The sequence below is a fragment of the Lepisosteus platostomus genome, chromosome 6 (assembly GCF_059453375.1).
Source record: "Lepisosteus platostomus isolate fLepPlt1 chromosome 6, fLepPlt1.hap1, whole genome shotgun sequence".
In the NCBI taxonomy this organism is placed as follows: Eukaryota; Metazoa; Chordata; class Actinopteri; order Semionotiformes; family Lepisosteidae; genus Lepisosteus; species Lepisosteus platostomus.
Window position 1 is genome coordinate 57,224,223 of NC_142616.1, and position 21,541 is coordinate 57,245,763.

The following is a 21,541-nucleotide window of genomic DNA, read 5'->3' on the forward strand; positions in this document are numbered from 1 at the left end:
ATGCTGAAAAGAGAAAAAAAGGAAACACAATGTTTCAAAAACATTGTGTTTTTTTCTTCTTCTCTTTTTAGCATAGATTAAACCTTTAGCTGTTCTTTTCTTCTCTTTTCAGCATGGAATAAACCTTTACCTGTTCCTGTGCAGCCTACACATGCTGACGCAGCTCCCTATTTGAACTACATCTGGTGATAGTCAGGGAAATGACTACTTAGGATTGTGAAATCCAAGAGTCCATTCATCTGTCTTTCCATGCGAGTAGAAAACCAAAAGAGGAGAGCATAGGGGAGTGATTCTGGTAAAGCACTGGGGGTTAACTGTCTCTACGAGGAAGAACGCCCCTCTTACAAATTGCCGTCTGTGCATGCTAGAGAATGAGATACCTATTGTAGTTGCAAACACTGAGCAGGTTTGGCTTGGAGAAAAAATAATTTTGATGCGAGTATTCATGGTGTGACAAAGAGAGTCTGGCATCCAATTTAGAGACTACGCAGAGAAACAGGCCTGTATGATCCTTCTATCCATGCCAACCAGCAGGTCCTGTTAAATTAAATTTGCTGTAGAAACATTTTTCAAGGACTTATGTAATTGTGTTTGTATTCCGAAATGATGTGCTACTTCCTTAAAGACAAACAAAGGCATCTATTGCTTCAGTCCCTAGGTTGTGTTTCTAATTTTTGTGCTGTACACAGACAAACATTTTTGTGACAAGCCTTAACTTGTTAATCAAAATTTCCACACACACTGATTCAATCTGAACACCATTCCATAAAGAAAACTCAGTCTAATGAAACTTGGACTGAAAAACGTTTTACTCACGGGGGCCATAACACAAAATAAGCTCCTTGTTGTCTTTACACAATTGCCTCAGGGATCTTCAAAACCGTAGCCAGTAAAAAATAATTGGCTACCCAAAATCTAACTTTAGAGCTCTGCTTGAAACAAAAGCCCTCAAAATAAGCATGGCTTTGAGCTCATTATTGAGAACCGGGTACAAATCCCAAACCAGATGCTACTGCGCAGGAATAATTTCTTTCTGAAGTTACATTGAAAAACACAGAAAGACATCTACCCAGTTTTCTTTCAATCTAGCTACAGTTTGATTGAGAAGCATCCAGAGACGAGATCTGTTTTCATCTTCCCTGGCTGCTGCCGCCTCTAATCTATGATGATCATTCACAAATAAGGGTTCCTTTAATGTTCTAGGGAATGAAAGCACTATGGAACAAATACGCACTAGGGAAACATGACTCAAGCGGTTCAGAGGAACAAATAGACAAGATTAAAGGAAATGGACAAGGCCTGAAATCCTCTGAGCTTTATGTACTGGCTGAAAAAGGTACTCAGTTTTCAAGCAGTACTGATCCACATATACATACAGGTATGTATATTTGCCTGGAGTTTGAATATATCTCATTAACTTAAGAGTCTTTTTTTAACAGCAAGAAGAGTTATGGCACAGTTTTGCAACCCGTCAAGAACCTCAATTAAGTGAATCTCATTTACTGCCTTTGACATCACCCGCACTGGCTTCTTTGAAATGCAAATTTCAAATCAGGATAAAATTATAAAGGGAACAGGCCTGCTTTACACAAAGGATGACAGATCATTGCTTAGTGCTGAAGTAACCTTTTCTCACCTGCTCCAATCATGTTTAATGCTTTTAAGTCTTGCTTAAAATGCCTGACTAAAATGCCCGAATGTTTAGTTACTCTTCACAGGTCTGAAATGAAATTACTGGATTTTATCTAGTTTCTCTTCATTCTGAAAGAATTTGACCATTTCATCACAACCTCGAGCACTGAACTAGAATTCACAGCCCAAAAATGCTGAACATGAAATCCTGTTCCTTTGAGAACTACAAAGGCCAAGGGGAATACTGTTATTGAGAATGTAGAAAATATAAAATGCTTAAATCATCAAACATAAAGTCTTAATGTGTCATTCCCTCACAAATGAGTGTCAAAAGACCTCTACAGCAAAACCCAATGCTGTTCTTTTAGAGAACATGCTTCAAGCTATGATTGTGCTGGCAATCATAGTGTTAAGAGCGAGTTATTATGAACCCTGTGCAGGTCTCTAAGAGAGTCGGATGGCTTACGAGTCTGAGGAGGGTGAGGCAGAAGAGTGGTCAGTAGTTCCAGGCTAGGATGAATTTGGGTTGAGAGATCAGCGAGGAAAACAATTAGAGACGAAAGGCGAGATGAAAGGGTTGTCAAGATGGGTCTTCGTATCGGTGGTCAGAAGTAAAGGACGTTTCACGCTCAGGAGGCGGATAAATTCCTAGCACTGAGCAAGGACTACGAGGGAATGGAGGGTTTAAATAGTGAAGGAAGAGGAGATTGAATAATGAGGATTAATTTATGCTGGTTGCGCTCGTAACACATAGCTTGAACTGTTTCCCTCTTCAAAGAGTACATGAGCATATACCATCTTGTACGCTCTATCAAAAACTGTATATGAACAAATGAGCTGCTTTCTTCACTGTTAGCCTTACATAGTGCTGGTAAAGGAATACACAAGCAAATCTATTCAAAACAGCTTCTGCAATATCTAGGCTGGGAGAGACAGCCAAGAGCTGAGAAGTTGAGTTGAAGTTGAACTGAAGTTGAGTTGAAAGCAAGGGCCTCAGCAGAGAGCAGAATAAAACCTCAGAAGCTTCTTCTGCCTAAAAATAACGCAGCGCTTTATTTGTAGAGTACTTTGTGAGCTCACAACTGAGGCTCCTGCCAATTTGAGGGAATAATGAATGGTAGGATATACAGAATCTCTTGGACATGAATATTTGAAAAGAATATTTCATCTCTTGCAAAATCGTTGAGAATATACTTAATTTAGTTGGGCGACCATACGACTGTGAGACAGGATGGTATATTCAGCTGTGCATCTGTGCAGAGATGAATTGCATGACCAAACGGGAAATCAAGTGTAAAACGTCTGACCGAATTTTAGCTCCACATTTCAAATTCAAATAATCTTTAAACATCTGCTGATGTAACAGCTCTCACTCATATTGCAAGACAGTCAGAGTAACATCACCACCCTCTACTGCTACACTAAAGAGACATGTGAAATGTCATAAAAGGTTCAGCATGTGTCTGGGCTGTGTGGGTTACAAGTTTGGAAGTGTCTGGGATGGAGGTTCGAATCTATGTTCTTTGGGTCACTAACACCTTTCAGTCATTGAGAATACCGTGAAGTTTTAAAGGGTTAAAGCATAACAGGTCTTACCATTTAAAATGACACTTGATGGTGGCCACTCCCTAGGACTAAACTACCCAAAGCAAGAAACCTGCCTTTTGGTGAAGAGGTTTTGACGTTTGTCTTGGTTGTGCAGGTTGGGAAGGCTGAAGTTCCGAATATAAGATATTACGCTGACAACAAGTCTATATATTCAGGTATGCTTAAATTCTGTGGTTTATACTGCGGTTACAAGCCTTCTCACAGTCTCAAACTAAAGACTATTCTTGAAATTGTTCATCCTGGACAGCCTGCAGTGCTTTTCACCTTTCTGTTTCCATGCCATTAGGTTTTACATCTTTTTTTGTTACATGGATCTGCTGGAGACATGAGGGGAACATTTTCTTCACTTTGGGCAAATCACCAGCCCTGCAGGAAATGTGTGAAGTGGGCAAGCCGCCCACAGAACAAAAGTAGGCTGGGAACCTAATTAGGCCTACCAGCTACTTTCATGCATTCCAGCCCGCATTCACTGCTCACTTGCCTGAGAGTAACTTAGGAAAGCAGTCTCAAACTCCAACAATATTCAGCTCTATACTACCATCAGTCATCTTTCAAGCACAAGAACAAAGGCTGCTGACTATAATGCTTCTCCATCACATGCAGTGAATAACTCTGAAAGGTCTGTAAAATTCCAGAGCCCCATTAGAGATTTTCAACTGACAGACTCCAAGAGTGCGGTTAAAAGCAATGCATATTTTTTGGAGAAAGCACAACTGGAGACTCCAACATTGCTTATTGACATGCATAATCTTGCTACATCAATATAAAAACCCAAGCAGACCTCTGAGCCAGTAAAATAATAAGTAACATACCGTATGGAGCGAGTGGTTACATGAACTCTTAAATGCCAACAAGGTCAAGTTTGTACACACAGGAGAGATCCCAGTAGAGGCAACTAATTCAGCTCAACCCTGACACATAAACTCAAAGCATCTCTGTCTTGCTTTTGGATCTCCTTCCATTAGTTTTTGGAAAGAATACAGAGTACAGGCTCAGCACCTTGCTTGGTTTGCAGCCCGTGTAACAGAAGGGATCTGGGCTCTGTCTAATTTTAAATCGAGGCTACACGTCCAAAAAGCAAAACTGCAAACATCTATGAGATGAAAAAGAGCAGCAAGTGTAATCAGCAAAAAGTGTGCCAGTCAGAATCAATGTTGAAAATCAAACCTGATAAGATGCTGGAGAGGACAGCAGTCCCAAGTACTCACAGTCCCCCCCCCCCTCCCCAAAACAAAACACTGTGCAAAAGCTGAGCTTTCACCTTGGCGAGAGACTCTTCTACAGTAGTTTTTTTTTAAGAAGAGATGCAAGGACACATCAATCATTAATACAGATTATTAATCTTGGAGAGGCACCAAACTGAGCAGCACGTGTTTGTAACTAGTCCTGGGTTTTTACTGAGATTGCTCAGCCTGATTGGCAAGAAAAACACACATCCTGATGTCTTATTAAAGTGGCGAAACTTGGAATGTCGATTCTTCGGGCTAGGCTCTGATGAATAATGCAAAAACAGATTAATCTGTTCTCCTGCCCTTTACTGACAAAAGTACAGTACACAACTGATATAGAGATAGTACATATAATAAACCTTTTCCATCTCCACATGTGTAAACAGATAAATCTACTGTTTTTTTAAATATATTCCAATTATCCTATTGAAGGCGTTTTTAATGGATATAGTGGATTTATTTCTGGTTCATTTTTAATCAAAAATGCACTTGGCAATTTTCTGATTGCGTATGCACCATTCAAAAGAGGCTGTCATTGACAAGGATGCTTGCCTCTTTCCTGATGAATGTGCAGTTGCTCCTTTTATAGAATCAGCATTTAAAGTAATTAAGAAGCAAGAAAAAATGCTTTTGCGTGCCTCTTGAAAAGCTTTGACACTCTTTGTAGGACACAAACATCAGCCAGTCATTTTCCACTTAGGATACTGGTGTACTGCTGCACAGATTTCTTTTCACCAGTGTTTTAAAATCTGTTCGGAGTTTTTAATTGCTCAGTACTCAAAGTCTTTCTAAACAATTTGACTCTGCCTATTTCTTGAGCCACAAGTAAATTAAATAAAACTATTTGGTCACATAAATCAGGTTAGAATGTACATTTGTGGCTTATTTCAGATTTTGAACCTTGATGAAACACTGCTATTCTATTATGCAATGGAAAGGGTGAAATATTTTAATATGGAAAGGTATCAACTGTTAAAACACAGATGTATCTTTCTGTGTCTGTTCCTAACACAGAGTGGGTTTTTATCTGCACAGATATCCTGGCAGTCAGAACATGAAGGATGCCAAACATTTGATATGTAACTCTATCAAATATAAATAAACTAAATAAAGTTGAACTGCAGTTCAGAGAGGTAAATTATGTAAAGCAAGCACAGGCTGCATTTTAAACATCTCACTTAAAACTAATCTAACTTCTTGTATCATATATGACTATAGAGGTACCCTTTAAACATGTTATTTTTAAGTAACACTAATAATGCTATGACCAAAAATGTTTTTTAATTCTTGTTAAAAATGTATCATTTACATTTCTGCAATTTCCCTCACGGGATCAATAAAGTATCTATCTATTTCTGTGCAAAAATAAAAAAAACTGTTGTCTTCAGGAATATAATTTCAAAGCTGTTGGTTAACTGTAAAATTTAATGTTTGTTGATTTAAGAATAATGTTTTTTAACAAAAAAAACAAGTTGCAATCACAAACACACTGTTTAGAAGCACAAGGTTTGTTCAGAACTATTCCAAATATCGAACACAATGTCATCACAATGGGGCCCATTAATTTTAAACCCTTCTGTGCATCACATTATACCAGAGCACGAATCACTGAGGCCTTACATAACAAACAGGCACTGGGGGAGATATACTGCATATGATTGTAAAGTGAATTGAGATACCATTTATGTGCACAGCTGATAGGAATTGTTTTTTAAAAAGAATCAGTTTTTTGCCACTTTGTGATAATTACTGTTCAGTCTTTCAAAGAGCAACAGCATTTTAGTGCATCTGTGCTTGATAGGTATCATCACACGGATCAAAGCCTTAGGCACATCCTGGTAAAGGACACCTTAGTTATTTTTCCCGCCAAATCTCTAATGTTTTTTTAATTTAAAATATAAGCATAGCCTTAAATAGAAATGCTTTGAACAAGACTTCCATTCACTTGAGCTTCTACATTGGGCCATGTCTAATGTATGAGAAACTGGAGCTTGGGTTTCAGGCAATAACTTAATGGGTTTGGTCAGCTTTAGAGAACTGTTTTCCTACTGAAGTCAAGAATGGTACATGCATACAACCAGCTGGGGTGAATATTCCATTCATTTATTAACAACGTAACCTGTGGCACATCATTCCTTATGTTATTTGTTATACTAATGTCCTACAAATGAACTCACTGTGTAAAAAATGAAATTCACTGGATAAGTACAACACAAGCAATCACAAATTACATGACAAAGTTGGTCAGATGACTTCTCTTCTCATCATCTTTGCTCCAAAAAGGCAGATGAAATTCGGGGACTGAAATGACATTTCACATGTCTTTTAATTCCAATGCATTTTAGTCAGACAGGATTCTGTGACCATTATCCCATCAAAATGCAAGAGTGCATAAAAGTGTATAAAACAATTATCCAGCTCCTTCTCATCTTAATCCACGCAATTATAAGTGGTGTAACAAGAAAAGAAACCTTTGTTTGTTGAGGTACATCATGTTTTAATCGTATAAATAAAAACGTTTTAAAATATAGAGAGCCTAAAGTACATGGCAAATGTTAAGTGAAGATTATCTCCACAAAATACACCTTAAAATGAAGTAAATCCGTAATGACTCATGTAAAAGCTTTAAAGTGGAGGATGAAACAATTAACCTAATACTGTACTTCCCACAGCCACCTGAGGTTCCATTGTTTTAAGATGTTGATCAGTGTGATGTCCAGAAGCAAAAAATAAATAAATAACAAACAGACATCTGACCATCGGCACAACCAACCACTGATCACCTCCCACTATAATCAAAATACAGCATTGTCATCAACCATTTCCACCTCACCAATTACACTATTTGCATTATTTTTTGATAACTGACTGAACTGTTCCAGGAAAAAAGAGACAGGAATGAGAAGATGAATTGCCAAGGGAGGGAAATTTCTCACTTCCTGAGGAGAAGCCCTGAACCTGAGCTCCTCCCCCCTTCCCCATACTCTACCCTGGGGGCTCTGTTTGGTGCCAAGGCAGCCATTTCAATTGGGATGGGAGAGCAGAGATCACACGAACGATATGGAAGTAGAAAGAAGAATGTCATTATAGTAAGAAAATGGTACACTGACTCTGCAGGGGGCAAAACAAAAAAAGATGGCTAGCATGTTGAGCCCTGGTTCATCCTCAAATCTCAGGAAGCAGGCAAAGGAAAACTGGGATTATTTTTAACCCCCCCCTTCGGAAAGAAATTGTCAAAGTGTCTACCAAAAGCTGAAATACTGCATTTTGAGCTGTATGGAAAAAATACTTAAAATCTAATCAACATATACATATGGTTTTAATACTCCAGATGGTAGTAAGGGCAAGATTATATAGGCCAAGCCTGTGCTGTTTTTATCGTGTATGTTTTATCTAGGGAAAATATTTCCACAGAGCTTGCCTCTTCTTATTTCAGTTTGAGTTTCATTTATGTTGCAATTCGCGATTATCATAAGCAAACCATTTCTTTTCAACCACAGCTCACACCTGCCTTCTTCATTTTACAGTTTCTCACTGGACCCTGACCATCCCTACACTGCCAAACAGACATAGTAAATTCCTGTGGCCACACATTCCTGGAACAATCCATTTCTGAAAAGTTGAAAATGACATTGTAACACAATTAGTTCATCATGTTACCTTATCATGACTAGGCAATTTCTCCGTGCATTACTGAACTAAGGGCATTCAAAACTAGAACGTTTCCTCTTCCTTTCACAAGTTTAACAGCTATGGAAAATTAATCTTTTTTTTCTGGCAGAAATTAAACAGTTTGACTAGCAAAATCCTAGAGGCAAACCAAAACGCTCACTATTCTGAACCATCCATAATATATTTAGAATTTTATTTCTTACCACATTTGTCAGACTGGAATGACTGTGTTCTGTTTCAAATGTCAAAAGACCACACTTCCCATCATTTCTAATATAAAACAATGCTACAGATAAATCAGCAATTTCCTCAGCTGTCTTGTGAAACCTCTTCCTGTACACACATTTGTATCAGGAATTTACACTGTTGTTACAAATAATGTGTGACATTCCATTAAAACTAAACAAAGCAAATGTGGTTGACCTGATGGAGTTTATTTTGGGAGCAAAATATAAGTATGAGAACTATAAACGAAACTACTAAGATGGACAAGGGTGCAAAGGAATTGTTTCTGATTTATATAACAAAAGAGAAAGATTTAGTTTATGGTACTAGAAAAATAATGTACTGCTTGAATAAAACGGACATTTCAAAATTACTACATTAATAACTACTTCTTTAGACAGAATTCCTAATGTATTGCATTTATCATAGCATTTTCAGGCAGCAGCACTGTGTTATTAAAGAATTATGTTGAGCATGCTGCACATGAGTCTGTATTCCTGTTTCACTTTGAGTCAGAGACAACAGATGTGATACTCTAAAGACATACAGGAACACATCAAGGAAATGAAATTACTTGCATGACGCTGGTTGGCTGTTTTTATTTTATTTTATCCTTGAAGCAAACAAATGTGTTTTACTGGAATTTCTTCAGCCAACATATGGTCTTGGTTTTAACAACTTCTAAAATAACCGGTAACAACATCCACCACCCTGTCTAGATACAAAGGTTAGATCAACTACAGGACCATATGTAAAAATATTCCACTCACAGAGCCAGCTACTTTTAACACCAATGCCTAGTTTAATTAAAGCTAAATACACAATAATGCCAGGAAAAAAAAGCAAAAAACATGACACGACAGAAACAAGTGGTTCATTATAATCGAACCACATACTGTATTTGAAGTATAAACACAGGGGAATTTATATCTGCCCTGTTGTACTGAGAAAACTAATTAATACTTCTTCTGCTCCTGAAGCCCTCCAGCCCTCCAAAGACCAATTCTGCCCTTGGAAGGATGTGTCCTTAAACCTTCGAAGGTATAGACATAGTGCATACTGTAGAAATTCAATGTACAGTAACACCTTGGCCATCAAGTCTGAAATATAAGATGTACAGTATAAGTATGTGTCTTACTCAGTTCGCACACTAAAAAGAAATATCCAAAACAAAAATACAGGAAAACATTAAACATGTACCATTTTCTTTCTTCAAATGTCAATGTTTGAAGTTGAAGTATACAGTACATGCGATGCAAAACTAATTTTGCTGCTTTGGATACAATAGTGACGGGGACACTACACTATAAACAGGCGCCGTCCTTTAGATGAGACGTAAATCCGAGGTCCTGACTCTCTGTGGTCAATAAAAATGACCTGGGTGTTTCTCAAAAAGAGTAGGGGTGTAACCCCGGCGTCCTGGCCAAATTTCCCATCGGCCTTTATCAATCATGGCCTTCTAACAATCCCCCTCTATAAATTGGCTTCATTACTCTGCTCTCCTCCCCACTAATAGCTGATGTGTGGTGAGCGTTCTGGCGCACTATGGCTGCCGTCGCATCATCCAGGTGGATGCTGCACATTGGTGGTAGTGGAGGGGAGTCCCCATTACCTGTAAAGTACTTTGAGTGGAGTGTCCAGAAAAGCGCTATATAAGTGTAAGTAATTATTATTATTATTATTATTATTATTATTATTATTAGATGAGGTTTTATAAAACCACACTAAGAAACCTTTTCGTAGCCTTCCAAAATAAAACACCAAAATAGGAAAAAGTATTAATAGAAGAATAGAAGTTTATTATTATTATGACAAAGTTAAACAGATAAAATTCTGGCGTTTGCTCTGGACACCTAAAAGTCTCAATGCTAGTCTCACCTATCAGAGCAGCTAAATTCACAGCGAAGAAAGTAGTGCTCCTATATAATTAGTACCTATTCAGTCACTTTTTTCTGTAATTATTATTTAGATTTTTATCCAGAACATTGACAAAATCTTCACAGTTCCACAGTAAGGAGGCTGGGTTTCTGACATTTTGCAAATTGTCAAGGTTTCGCTTTTGCATTTATGTTTTTACTGTAATGAATGGCAAATAAGCAGTTTGTGATCTTTGAAGAGAATGCAGCTTTTTATTCTGCGTCATCAGGAAAATGGTCTTAGAAACAAATGATTGTGTTGACCAACTTGTAACACTATTTTGAAGAAGTTGTCTTGTTTCTTATGACATATACTGTATAGTTTTTGGTGCTGTGTTTTGATTTTGCTTCTAGAAACTGCTGAAAGTTTGTATCTTTGAGTTCAGCGCTGGTTCATAAATTTGTTCATTTAAAAAAAAATAGTTTCACTGCTGTGAAAACTAATTTGATGGTTGGATTTAGAGGATTTTGGAAATCATTGGTAAAACTTTGTTTAATGTTTAAAAATATATTCTTTATGATAACAAAAGTGTATTGTATAATTATGTGCTTGTCACGCCCTAATGCAAAATGGATGGAAATAAAAGCATTCCTATCTGCCAGTTTCCGTCTTCTAACTATCCACTCATCCCTTCCCAGACCTGCTGAGGGTCAAAGTGCTGAAGAAACTTACTGGTGACAACATGGTGAAGTGCATAAGCCTTTGAACTCATTGTTGACAACAGATCATGGGTTCAAGTCTCTACTACAGACATGGTTGTGCCAACCTGTGACAGAAAAGGTAGTTTACCCCAGTTACTTCAGTCTCCCCACTGTATCAGTAGAGATCAACATTGCTTCTTTGCAGGTAATCCCTGCAGTGGACCAGTATCCAGTCTCAATCTGAGGATGGGTGTCAGTCTGGTCAATGCTATGGTATCCAGGATGAGTTCTGGCCTGATGAACCACAGTGCTCCAGGATGGACTTTTCCTTTTGCAACCAATTTTTTGCCTCCCAGCAATGACGTTTACAAGAGCAGAAAAGAACTGACAGGGTTTTGTACACTAAAATTAGAAGGATGAAAAATATTAGCAGATCTGTGATCGTAAAAAGCCCAAACGTCATACAAAAAAAAAGTCAACAGCTCCAGCAATGGCCACATCAGGTTTTTCCAAAAAATAATACAGCAAGCTGTGTAATATAGTGTTTTTTGTTTTGGAGCAAAGCACTCAATAGAGCATGCTTATTAAATGTTCCTTAATACTGTATCTATAAAATTAGCACAGGTTTAGTTTTGTTTGTGAAAAGTCTATGACATCTACTTGGTATATTTCTTTGGTTATACAGATTTGGTCCTATGAGTGTCTCATTGAATCACATAACACTTGAATGCACCAGAAGCATCTATTCCATACCTATGAACAGCAGGAAAAGATCTATGGACGTGTCAAGGGAATTTTCATAACAAAACTAAGGATGACAGTAGTCTGCTTTGTGAGAGTGAAAATGACAAGTGTGCACAGTGGGTACCAGATTGAAGTTCCCATGTACCAGAGTAGAAGGATCTCAACATTGATCTGAATGTTTCTATCTGTTGTTTTCTATCTAAATGTTTAGGGTCTAAACATTTAGGAAAGTAACTATTCGTTACTGCATACATTTTGACAATGCATATGTTCAGCTGAACTATAACAATATACTACCCCAAAGCCGAAAACAGGGTATTTAGGGGTTTTTTTTCCAGATTCAGTATTGCCATCATAAAAGCAGAAAAACATCATTTTTACTGGATGCAAATTTATAATAATATTCACAGCATTTTGAATTTTTTCCGGTAAGTGCAGAATCATTTTCATAACCAAACCTAAAGCAATTTTTGGTATTTTCCATGTTGAATTTGAATCGACATATTGAAGAGCTGGTGAATTTTGAAGAACCTCTTCAATTATCTGGAAAGTCTGTATAGAAAGAGGACTTCTAAAACATCTTCTGAGAGTCAACAGACAGCAGTAAATTTAGAATTCCAAATGGAAAGATATTTCTGCATGCCAGGTGCTACTCTGACAACCACTGTAATCAGTGAAGATCAAAATATGGAAACATACAGTAAGCATAAGAAACATAAGCATAAAATGTTTCCTGTATGTCATTGAAACTGATGTCAAACAGTAGCGTATGACATACAAATACATTTCATTTCCATGGAAACTGAACATCAGTTCTCTTTATTGAAGCAATAACATGAAAGTGATATATTGTCCTGCTATCTTTCATTTCCCTTTCTAAACACAGTGTCTTATCATGTCCCACAGTCTGATGATAATTTTGTGGAGAGCAGACTCTGAGGAAGGCTCCAGTTTAAGACACAGATGTGATTTTGCTTCACCGCTCTTTCTGTTTGAAGGGAGCTTATTCCTGTTGCTAGGAAGTAATTCCCAGGAGTAATAATTTACTTTGGAAAAATCGGGTATTTGAGCAGAAGTACACATGAGGTATAGTATGTGATATTAATTCACACACGGCAGATGATGTACCGTACCACTCATCACAAAATCAATGAATTGTAGTTCTGGGGGATTTTTTTTATATTTACTAAGGCATATCAATGTAAAAACAGCTCTGGAATATTCCACGCAATTGAGGCGCTAACATACTATATCCAGGTCTGAAATGAGATGAACATTGTTGCTGAATGAATGAAATGTGTGTTTCAACTTATTTGAGTCTATCCTTTAGATATTTAGATATTTAGATATTAGCAAAGATTACGTAGATAAGGATCTAGATAACAAAAACACCTTAACCACTGTTAAAAATGTTTAACTCAAATCTAGGATCCCCCCAAATTCTTCTGATCCTGTTATGGCATTCTTTTAAGTTTTCTAAATATATTTTTATATACAGAGCCATTATCATAACTCCTGTACCAATACTATGATCTGCCTTATGCACTAGGAAATACCCTATGAAAGGAAATTTACAGATAAGTCTAGTTTCACAGTCCTGTAGACCTTTGTACTCAGTAGCCTAATGTTGCTGGCTACACTATACTTTATTGTTTTGAATTTGACTCTTTTAAACATGCAATGTTTTGACTAAGAGTTTAGAAAAAGAAGTTTAAATATTACATCATAACTTGCCTCATTAGACTAACCTTTAGAATGCTTCAGAAAAAATGTTTATCTGTTTAAAGTAAATATTTCCACGTTGGCCTGTTTATCTATTATCCATTGGTACATTAGTGAGTTCAAAAGAGGGTGTTTTTCCACCATGAACGACATATTTATGTGGATATACCATCACTGGGTGAACACAATCTACCCTTATAAGGACAAGAATTCTATCCCTTTTGGAAGTAGAAGAAAGCAAAAAATATAATTTGGCAAACCACCAAGATTTAAGTTTTGGCAGGCATTGCAGTGAGTACCGCTGAATGTTTTTTAGTTTAAGAAATACACTTATATGCATTATCAGGCATATAAAATGTATTTATATATATATAAATATAGTGTATATTATATAATATTGCAAAGGCATTGCAGTGAGTATCTCTGGATATTTAGTTTAAGAAATATATAAATGATTATTAATATTATATTATTTATATGATATTTATTTTATTATATTATATTATAAACAATAAATGAGAATGCACATCTGTCAACTGCTCCACATCTGCCAATGATGACACACATCTGTGCTGTAGCTGTTGCTTAGTAACCTTTTTAAAGTTACAGACACTGACAAAATGCACAGCCTCTTACAGAATGGGAAAGCAATTTCCTATTTTAAGAAATACAACATGACTAATTTGAAAGTAAACATACTATGCACAGAAATAACTAGAAATAGGTCAAAGCTTGGTATAACGGGTTTATCACTGTTAAACCAAAGTAATTATTTAAAGTAAATTACAAAAACATTAATAATAATAATAATAATAATAATAATAATAATAATAATAATAATAATAATAATAATAATAATCCCTCCTTATTGAATATAATTCCCTAAACAAATCAGTATACATGAGAAATAGATATAGCAATCACTCTCTGCCTACTCCAGTTTATAGTTTTAGGATTAATTTTCAACAGAGAATAAATATAGAATGTGATTTAAACTTTTGAGCAGTGTGATTAAAATACAGTCCTTGATGTAATGTGGTTTAGTGCCAATTCTATATATAAGTGTAAGCAGGAGTAAGTGTGTAAAACAGAACATGAACAAGAAGAGAATTATTAACTTAAATACCACAGTTAACGTAGAATAGGTTCAAAGTGCTTACATAAGGCATTCCAAGAGCAGTCTTGCCTTTCCTTTTCCAAATGTAATTTGAATGCCCTGAAACTAAGTTTGAATGCACTGAGATATGACATACTGTACAACCTTAAAACAGCACTCTTCTAATGAGCCAGTCCAAAGGTTATTTTTTGGGAAATGTAGAAATCCACACTAAATGTTTTTTTTTAATGGAAAACAGTACTATCAGACATCTTTAAACACATTTGTTCCCTGGTCTTAAGTTTAACAAAATAAGAAGTATTGGTGATAAAACTGCAAAGTTGATTTTTACACTTCCATTTCTGAATTTACTGAGAAAAATTCTTCTTCTTTGTAAACCTAAAACCTGACTGCTTTACTGAAGCACTAAAACCACATGTGGTTCCAACACTTTTTTTTTGTTTTGTAATGCCAATCAGTGGGAAAAAAGAACTGCATTCTTAACATGAAGCATCATGTGATCAAGGAGTAAATTCGTTGAACACAGAGCTTGAATCTACTAGTCCAGACGACAAAATAAACTTTCTCAATAAAGTATACCTAGAAAAAATTAAAATAAAGAAAAAAATAATTTTAAGAAAACTGCTAAAATGACAACGAACCACAGAATAGTACTACAGTACATCCAAAATACATACCATAGTTGAAGCCTAAAGAGAGAATTAACTTTTCATTTGCATTTTCTTTAGAAAATTAGAGGCAAGAAAGACAATGTAACAGAAGTACAGAAAATAAGTGTCTCTACATAAGTATAAGTATAACAATTAATTAGTAAGTATAACAATTTCCCTGCTTTGTTGGACAGACTGGATGCTGTGTTATTGTGTGGTGAGAAAAAGGAATGCTTTAGATTGAAGAGTTAATTTAATAAAATACATTTAATTATTGATCAATTTAGTGTGTTGTAAAGGCTCTTTATAATATTAATAAAGTATATTTCAATAAAAAAAATAGAAAAGTTTAGATACATACTACAAAAGCCTTACCTGTGACCTATCCCTAACACTCTAACCCTAAGCTAAACTTATCATTACTGAATACCAACAAATGGGCATTTAAAATTCATATTATGGGAACTCCAAGAGCCATTAGTGTCTAGAAATACTGGATTTACCATACAAATTTTAAAACCCCTCATTAAGAGGTCGTGAATGTGATGAAATGTTATTTTGCAGAATGCACTCCTTTCTTTCACTATCAAAAGATCAGCTCAAAGCTTTAATGGCACAAAGATGTTTTCCGACATGAATAAACCATGAAGCGTCTGAAATGATTCTGTTCATCACTTCCAGAAACTTGGGGGAGAGGGTGGAGAGTCTCCTTGCTGGGGTTATTTCTGGTTTATGTGTTCAGCATAATGAGGAACACGTGCCAAGACACAGAAGGCAGCTGGGATTTTCTCATGTTCTCGGCTGAAATGTGCCACACTGCCTTCCTGAAATGTGTCAGCACTCCTAGGCTGCTAGGCGGCACAAACATCCGTGCATGTGATGCTGTGATTGGTGCAAGTCTGTGTGATACTCACCGTGATCGTGTGCAAACGCCAGCAGGGAATGTCCCGTCAGTGTCTGGGCCAGATCACTGTAGCCTCCACAGTGCTCTGCAGCCCCATGGGCAATAAAAACCAGCGCTCTGGAAGTAGGTCAGAGGTAAGAGGGAAAATAATCAGCTTGCGTTCACATGGAGATCACCTTACCCCACAGCCACCTCTATGCAGACACCCAACTTTTCTCTGCTCCTCTCACCCGCACTGAGGACATATTCATAAAAAATTCACCGCCATCCAGCTAAGTTTACACCTGTTAGGTTTTTACCTTTTGTGACAACACAATAAACCTCAAAATTGTGGCCTAATTAAAGAGATCCATTAGGCAGTTGGAATGTTCCATTTTCTTTTAATAGGGGAGTTTTGCTTTTAGCAGAAAGTGCTGTTACGTTGGCGTGGTGGAAACTGAGATAGGAGCAGAACTGTTGGATGGCAAAAGTTACAGTACTAGAAAATGCACATGTATAGCAACCCTGACAGTGAGAATGACAGGCAATAATGACTCGGTGACAGGTGACACTTTGAAACAATGGTATTTATACAGTATAAGTAGGGCAGCACTGTGGCGCAGTGGTTAGGGTTCTGGCTGTTTCTCTGAAAGAGTGTGTGTTCACTCTGGGTGAGGCACTGCTATTCCTATCCTTGAGCAAGCACCAGAACAGCTCCTCTAAAATACCCAGCTATTCAAGTGGGTGCAGATAAGTGGCTTTGGATAAAAATGTCAAATATATGGGTAACTGTAATAATGCTGCAAAGAAGTAAAGGTAACTTCTGAGCAGTTCTTATCTAAGGCTGAATGTGTGTAGATGTGTGTATGTTTTGCATGCAGACATCGGAGCAATGTAAACATGGAAGTCAATGCATCTACACACAATTATCATTATGTACCGTGTCTTGACAAACCTATTTCTGCTTTTCACAGTCAAAGCACAAAACATATATTACAGTAACTTAGGCTCCTTTTCAGTATGTACTTGTACCGGGAGGTTCAAGCACGCAAGAAATCAGTTCAAAAAGAAATCCAATAATTTTATGAAATAATTGCAGTTCTTTTCTTTTGCTTATTACACCTTGAATTTCCTGCCAGTCCATTTTTGTATTTGTACATTTCATTTGGCAGATGCTTTCATCCAAAGCGACTTACAATTGAAACCTGTCAAGATTTAAAACATATAACAGTAGTGTCACTGATGATTCTGCTTGGTTTCATGATATCATGTGTACCATAGGTTGAGTTCTTACGGCATTGTGTTGTATGTTTCTTTAGAAAATGTCTGTTAGAAATTCCAGTACAGATTGCGCATAATGCCTTTAGTAGAATTGGAACACACACAGCAGCACTGCAAAAAAAGATTGTGTCTTTTACTCCAAGCTCCGTTAAAATGATACAAATGGTAAAAATGACAGTGCAGCAAATGAGTCAGCTTACCATACACTCTAACCACACATCAACCCACTGATCAATACATCAAAACCCACTTCCACTATACTACAGTTGTGGAAGCAAGAAATTGTTTCAGAATGAGTCTCCGAAGGCATAAAAAAGATTCAAACCAGAGAGTGGGAGAGTGGGAGAAGGGACTGAAGATATCTGGCTGTCAGAAACGTGCATGTTCTGCTCAGAAGCAGATGGAGTGTGTGCATTATTTTGAAAAATCCAAAGAAAAGCAGAGGATATAAAAACAGCTGGTTGCAGAAAGTTGCGATTAAACCAATGCGCACATGAAATAGCACACTTCTTCAAAAGGCTGCAGGGGATGTCTCCCAAAACATTTTCAAACAAGACCTTATCTATTCCACAACACAGCCCAAAAAGGGAGAAATGCCCAGCAACACTGAGTGGCGCTGCCTTGATAGTCACACTCTAAATCGATCACAGGAAGAGAATTGCGTAGGGTGAGGGTGTGAGTTTTGAAACTGAGAGAATCAAACAGCACCCTGAAACCCACTTCAAGATAACTACATTATTATCGCTTATGTTCCTGTAACTAAAAAAGTTCAATCATATTTTCATTTTAACTAGTTATCTTTTTTGCCTATACTTACATTTTTAAGCTCTTTTAAGTCTTTTTATGTTAAACAGTATAGATCATTAAAGTGAATACCAATACTGTAGTGAACCATAGCAGCAGGTAAAATAAACACCTACTGTGAAACAGTCCGTTACACATAGTCAATCAATAATTCTTACACTGAACGAGTTTTTCCTGATTTGGCCAAAAGCTCTGTTCTTTGAAAATTATCATGAAAGTAAAACGCAGGTCTATTCTAGGAAATGTGTTTTCATTATTTAGTTGTTTTTTTCTGGCACGGAGGCAGTATTCTGAATTCAAAAGACCAAAACATCTTTTGAAATAAATTTCCTCGTATGGAACTTGCAGGGATCAGCCTCGACTTAACTCTTTCATCACAACCATTAATCAAGCACTGAGGTTTTAGATTTAGAATACTTAAGAGTAAAACAATAAAAAACAGAAACTTATGGCAGCCAGACTTGTTGTGTTCTGACCATGTCTGGCCAAGGGCGCATTAAATAAAATACTTGATATTTATGAAACTTTACATTCCCAATGGTAAATTTTCACTCGCACAATTTCAAACTTTTACACATCAAGCCTACAATTTCTCACATGGCATAGTCTTTTAAAAATTGGGCTTTCTTTCTTTATTGTGGGGGGGCCGTTCTTTTCTCCAGCATATTATGAACCATAATGGCCCACAGCACATACAATATATGAACGAATCAAGATAACCGAGCTGGCAAGGACAAAGTGTAGAAAAAAAAAGATATTAGTTTTGAAAGAACTGTGTTCCTGACCAGAAGTTCTAATTCTTGATGTAAAAGGGTATTTGCTGTTGTTGGGGACACTTTGTATGCTTCTTCTTACAGCACATACAACCTACAATTCTCCAGCCAAAAAATCGAATACACATACATGTAAATAAGTAATACGGACAAAGAATTAACATAATTGCATGTCTTGACAAGCACATCTGCCCTTCCATTTTCTAAGCACTTTATCCAATACAGGGCTGTGGAGGAGCTGAAGCCTATCCCAGCAAGCAAGAGGCTCAAGGCAGGACAGTCTGGAGCCCCCTGAACAGGACTCCAGTCATTTCCAGGACACACACAGACACAAACGCAGACACGCATACACTCACACCAGGGGTAGTTTTCTCAGGAGCCAACTAACCTACTTTGGAGTGTGGGAGGAAACCCACGTGAACACAGAGAGAACATACAAAAGCCACACAGATAGCATCCTGGGTCTGGAATTGAACCCAGTGCTGGGAGGCAGGACTGCTAATGACTGGCCACCATGCTACCCCTTGAACAGAAACAACGCATTTAAAACCATAAAAATGGAATAGAGTTTGAATGAAACATTAGTCAGTATCAGTGTGAATTTTCTTTCTTCTTGTTTCTGTTTCTGCTTTACTGTGAAGGGAAACAAAACTGCTAGACTAGACAGGGCAGTTTAAGAACAGCACAACAAGTGAAGTCACAAAAACATTTTTATAAAAGCCCTGGGTGTTTCCACTCTTTGAGACTATGGAAAACAAAATTGTGAAATACCTTATTAAATTAGTAATAAGGAGATGTTTAACAACATATTCCACCAGATACAACCACTTAAGAAAATTTTAGAATTACAGGATTAAAAAGGCTAGGCAACATTTGTGGGTTTTTTTTGTCTTGACCTATAATCTTCTGAGAAGCTGACAAATAAAAATGCCTGTGTATTATCTTGGAGTCACTTTCTCTAGGATCTAACAGTGTTTTTTCAAAGAGAAATAATAACACATCTCAGTAAGAGATAGTCTAGTTTAGGGGAGTATGGCTATGGGGAGTAAATGAGTAATTTACTCAGAGACAACTTTCCTCAGGTGTATTCACAAAGTCTTAACATCTGGCTGAGGCTGCTGAGGCTCTTTTCACTTCAAAAACGGCCACATACAGTAGTTTGTCTTTTAATTCTTCAAGAGGTGTGTGCTGAAGTCAGACTCTTGTGTATACAGTATTTACAGTTTGAGAGATGACGTCTTTCAGAGGTTCATTACTTTAACGTCCTGTGTCAGGTCAGCAAAGGCCTCATACAGTATGCCTCTATACGTTAGCCAAAGGTGTTCCACTGGTTGTGAGAAAATTTATTCTCCTATGGAAATAAGCAATGTCTGACATGTTTAGACTGTTGTTTCTGTGCTATGATGTATGCTACGCAGCTGGTTACATAATACCAGTGTAGCTTTATAAACAACAATTAAAAGGGCTAGATTATGACAACTCAGAGGTCCTGAGCAACACTGAATCATACATTTTAAAACTACTGCTATGGAAAATCGTGACTCATCTAAAAAGAAAACAGCATTATTGCTAAGATATATTCTTCTTCATTGCCTGCTGGATCTCTTAACTCACATTGCATAGATTTTGAATAAAGACACGTTTAATCTTACCAGTAACTTTTTATCAGAAGACATATTATTGAATTCTCTGGAGTTACCTTTAGCTGCCTTTTTAATATTGTATAGAATAATAGTTAATGTAGTCTTTGGGCAGCAAAGGGGTAGTATAGTGTAGCGTATAGTATACTGTATGTACCTCTGTAGACTCATGCCTGGCAGGTTGTGGGTTCAAGTCCCCTCTGGACACACTGCTGTTGTACCATGGAGTGAGGTGCTTAACGCCAGTAGCCCCAGTCCACCCAGCTAAATAAATGTTGACCAGCACTGCTGGGGAGTAATCCCTGCTCCCATTAAGGAGGAGACAAGTGTTCGTTCATCTGCTTACTGCTACTGACTCCAGGAATGAGCTCTCATGAAGACTTCACCTGTGGGCTCTAGCCCTAGCTACACAAATATATATAGAATGAATGTCGCCCTGTGTGTAGCCCTGAGAGCTGAATAATTAACAGAGAGTCTACATGGGGAGCACACAAGACTAATTAGCATGAAAGAGTTGCAATATGATGAAATATTGATCCTTCCATTGATCCGCTTCCAATTACGAGTCTGCTGAGCACAGCAGCCAGCATTTAAATAACTGAATACCGGCACAAGTCAATGAGAGATTTCTGGTAACTGGAAACTGCAGGATTGATGTATCTCCCTTTGCTTCTGTATCTGGTTCACGTATTTCCTCTAAACTATGGCCTACTTTTGACTTTGCTGAATTTGTATAAATACTGTATATTCAGTACTACCGCTAATACAGGGATGTTTTTTAAATCGGATAACTCCAGTGTGAACATTTTTATCATATTTCTCCTGTGGCTGGGACTGCCTGCCAAGGGTATAATTCATGTTTTAATGACTTGGCATGTGTTTACCGTTCTGTGACTTTGCACCACTTGTTCGCTGACAGCTAGATACGCATCCTCTAAAGGCGGCTTTGTCTTCTGCAAATGTTCTGGAGCCGGGCAACAGTCATTCTGACAAAGAACCTTCT

At 37.2% G+C, this 21,541-nt stretch overlaps 1 protein-coding gene across 4 annotated transcripts in view; it reads right to left on the reverse strand.

The window, feature by feature from the left end:
• The window catches only part of mgll (monoglyceride lipase), a 54,712-nt gene that overhangs the window by 20,093 nt on the left and 13,078 nt on the right, over positions 1 to 21,541 (reverse strand). For all 4 annotated transcript variants that reach the window (XM_088636528.1, XM_088636527.1, XM_088636526.1 and 1 more), the window contains one exon: positions 16,072 to 16,178. In XM_088636528.1, the coding sequence (XP_088492654.1) occupies positions 16,072 to 16,178 (107 nt within the window). The remainder of the gene's footprint in view (positions 1 to 16,071; positions 16,179 to 21,541) is intronic.